The sequence below is a fragment of the Limulus polyphemus genome, unplaced genomic scaffold (genome assembly GCF_000517525.1).
Source record: "Limulus polyphemus unplaced genomic scaffold, Limulus_polyphemus-2.1.2 Scaffold527, whole genome shotgun sequence".
Taxonomy (NCBI): domain Eukaryota; kingdom Metazoa; phylum Arthropoda; class Merostomata; order Xiphosura; family Limulidae; genus Limulus; species Limulus polyphemus.
The window spans coordinates 258,038-260,964 of NW_013666137.1; the positions used below are offsets into that span (position 1 = coordinate 258,038).

The following is a 2,927-nucleotide window of genomic DNA, read 5'->3' on the forward strand; positions in this document are numbered from 1 at the left end:
TGGGCCACTATGCAGTAACATCTTGTTTTAGAGCTTGTTGTGTATAAGGTAAACAGTTTTGTTTGTTTGTTTTTGAATTTCGCGCAAAGCTACACGAGGGCTATATGCACTAGCCGTCCCTAATTTAGCAGTGTAAGACTAGAGGGAAGGCAGCTTTTTATGTAAACGTCAAAATTTGTTTTTCAAAAACAAGAAACATCGATAAGTTTGGGGGGTCTGTACAAAAACTTATCGATAAGTTTGGGGGGTCTGTACAAAAACTTAAATTAAAATGGGTCCTCGGGTTACTAAATTTTGAGATCCGCTGGACTAGAAGAAAAAGAGAAAGGTAAGCTAGTGGGTTTTGACAGTCACCCTTATAACGATTTTTTGGCGCTAACGGGACGCTAATTACCAAGCCCCTAAAAAAGATACAAACTGCCTCTGAGAATCAGCGATCTGGCAAGGTTGAATAATATATATGTTTTTAAATTGTGAAATCTTTATGTAAAACATTTTTGCCTTTTTGTGTTTTCTCGCCGTCATAAAATCTTACTTTTTAAGTCACGAAGATTTTTTTTTCTTTTTTTGCAAAACAACTTAGCAGACATAGGTGAGAATATACAGCCGCATTTTCCACTGATTAACACTCGATAAATTTAGGGGGCTCTTGACTACAGCTAGGGGGAAGCAAATGTATCTTTTGACCCTCATAACCACGCTAATATCGACCCTGCTGAACAGTCAGTTATTTAACGAATATCAGGTACGTTAAACCTAATCTTTCTCTTTCGTTAACGTTATCTGTGTTTTGAATTTATGGTAAAGCTATAAAGGCTATCTGTCATCGTCCCTAATTTTGGACTACTGACCAGAGGGAAGGCAGATAGTCAGAAACATCCTACCATCCACGCTAAGATATTGACTTTCACTTTGATAACGCAACCCACAGCTTACAGTGTGGAGTATATTGTGTGGTGTCACACGGATTCGAATCAGGATCGCCAACTACAAAATCCAGAACTTAACCATAGGGTCAATCCTCATTATCATTCAGGTTATCTGTTAAATGATAACATAACTTACATGAAATTAAATGTTACTTATCAGGACTGATTTACATTGATCAACACTACCAGAGTTACTTAATAACAAAAGTAATCAGGATTGATTTCCAATGATCAACACTGCCAGAGTTACTTAATAACAAAAGTAATCAGGATTGATTTTAAAATGATCAACACTGCCAGAGTTACTTAATAATAAAAGTAATCAGAATTGATTTCCAATGATCAACACTACCAGAGTAGCCTAATAACAAAAGTAATCAGGACTGATTTACATTGATTAACACTCCCAGAGTTACTTAATAACAAAACTAATCAGGATTGAATTGCAATGATCAACACTACCAGAGTAGCCTAATAACAAAAGTAATCAGGACTGATTTACAATGATCGACAGTACCAGAGTTACTTAATAACATAAGTAATTAGGATTGATTTGCAATGATCAACACTACCAGAGTAGCTTAATAACAAAACTAACCACTTACCGTTTGGAACCAGCGTTGGTAATACTTTTGTGGCAGTTGTTTAAAATATTGGATTCTGTAGTCTGGTCATTCAGTGTAGCACTCGTGTTCATCTTCGAAGCAAGTCGCTTCAAAACATCGTCCATTGAGCGCTTTCCATGGGGTCCATTAGTTGGCCGCAACCCCTCTAGAGTGGGAGATGGTTGGGGTGACTGGCTTGTCTCTGAAGGTCCATGACTTCCTCCTTCAACAATGCTATGCCCACCTTCGGAGTCACATTCTGAATCTGTTGTGGTCTCTGAAGAAACACTTTGTAAAAGTCGTCGCTTTCGGTTGTGCAGCAGCCTGGAAGTTGGTTTTGAGTCAAAGTCCCTTATTCCACTGTCGCACGAATCAATTTCGGTGTCATCCCGAGATCCCCTTTTTGAATCCTGTGGTCCGTTTTCGTGTTTAGAGTAACTCAGCCTCTGAAGAAGTTCAGAATTCCGATTTGGATTGGTGTTATCTGGAATATCTGGGGAATTTGCAGATGAGTCATAGTCATCATCGTCAGCATCTCTTCCAGAATTGTCGTCACCATTTTCATTATTTAATGGGGCGACCTCATTGTTATGATTTAGTACATCCGTTGAAAGCTTTGTGGGATGATTCTTCCGCTTTGAAGACATTTTTCTGTAAAGGAAATGTAATGTTTTAAGCAGGCATTTTAATATATAATATTAAGTTACACGACCTACATTACTGAAACATGTTCATAATATCTATTTTTGGAATGCGTTATACCTGTTTCTTAAATAACATCATGCTATTCCGTTATGACGATGGTGCAATTTATTTTTAAAGAAACATTAGTTTAAGATGTTTAATTACTTTGTTATTCACGCTGTAAAATTTTTTGCACTGAAATAGTCCAAGCCACATTATATCAGAGGCTCTTCTCCTCCTCTTTCAGAGGTAAACCAATCGTTCGTCACTTCAAAACTTGGGAGGTGTTTAAACCATAAGCAATGTATTCACAAGGTTTGCACTTTTTCTGACTATTCTTGCGATAAAATAGTATAAAAGCGAAAACCGATTCTGCGTTTCGAAGAGTCAGAAATCAGTCGGAACAGGGAACTTTTGCTGCTTGTGAGCAAACAAATAACCGTGCAAAGAGTATTTTGTGTATTATTAGAATATACAGAATAGCAAACATTTCAATGTCTTGTAGGTTTCCTTTTCGTCTATGAGTTACTTATATTTCTTAATTTAAAACCAAAGGCCTCTCTTTCTGACACCTCAAAACTTTGAGCCCTACTACATTGAACATGTTAATCCAAAACACCACTTTTAACACCTCGGAATGCTGAACTTTAACTTTGTGACATGTTTGTTTGTTTCTAATTATGCACAAAGCTACACAAGGGCTATCTGT

The 2,927-nt window shown here is 37.1% G+C and overlaps 1 protein-coding gene across 1 annotated transcript in view; it reads right to left on the bottom strand.

Annotated features, from left to right (window-relative positions):
* Positions 1 to 2,927, bottom strand: part of LOC106458882 (transcription factor SOX-5-like) — a 125,315-nt gene that overhangs the window by 50,329 nt on the left and 72,059 nt on the right. Inside the window, exon 2 of the mRNA XM_013918442.2 lies at positions 1,535 to 2,185. Coding sequence (XP_013773896.2) covers positions 1,535 to 2,185 — 651 coding nt within the window. The remainder of the gene's footprint in view (positions 1 to 1,534; positions 2,186 to 2,927) is intronic.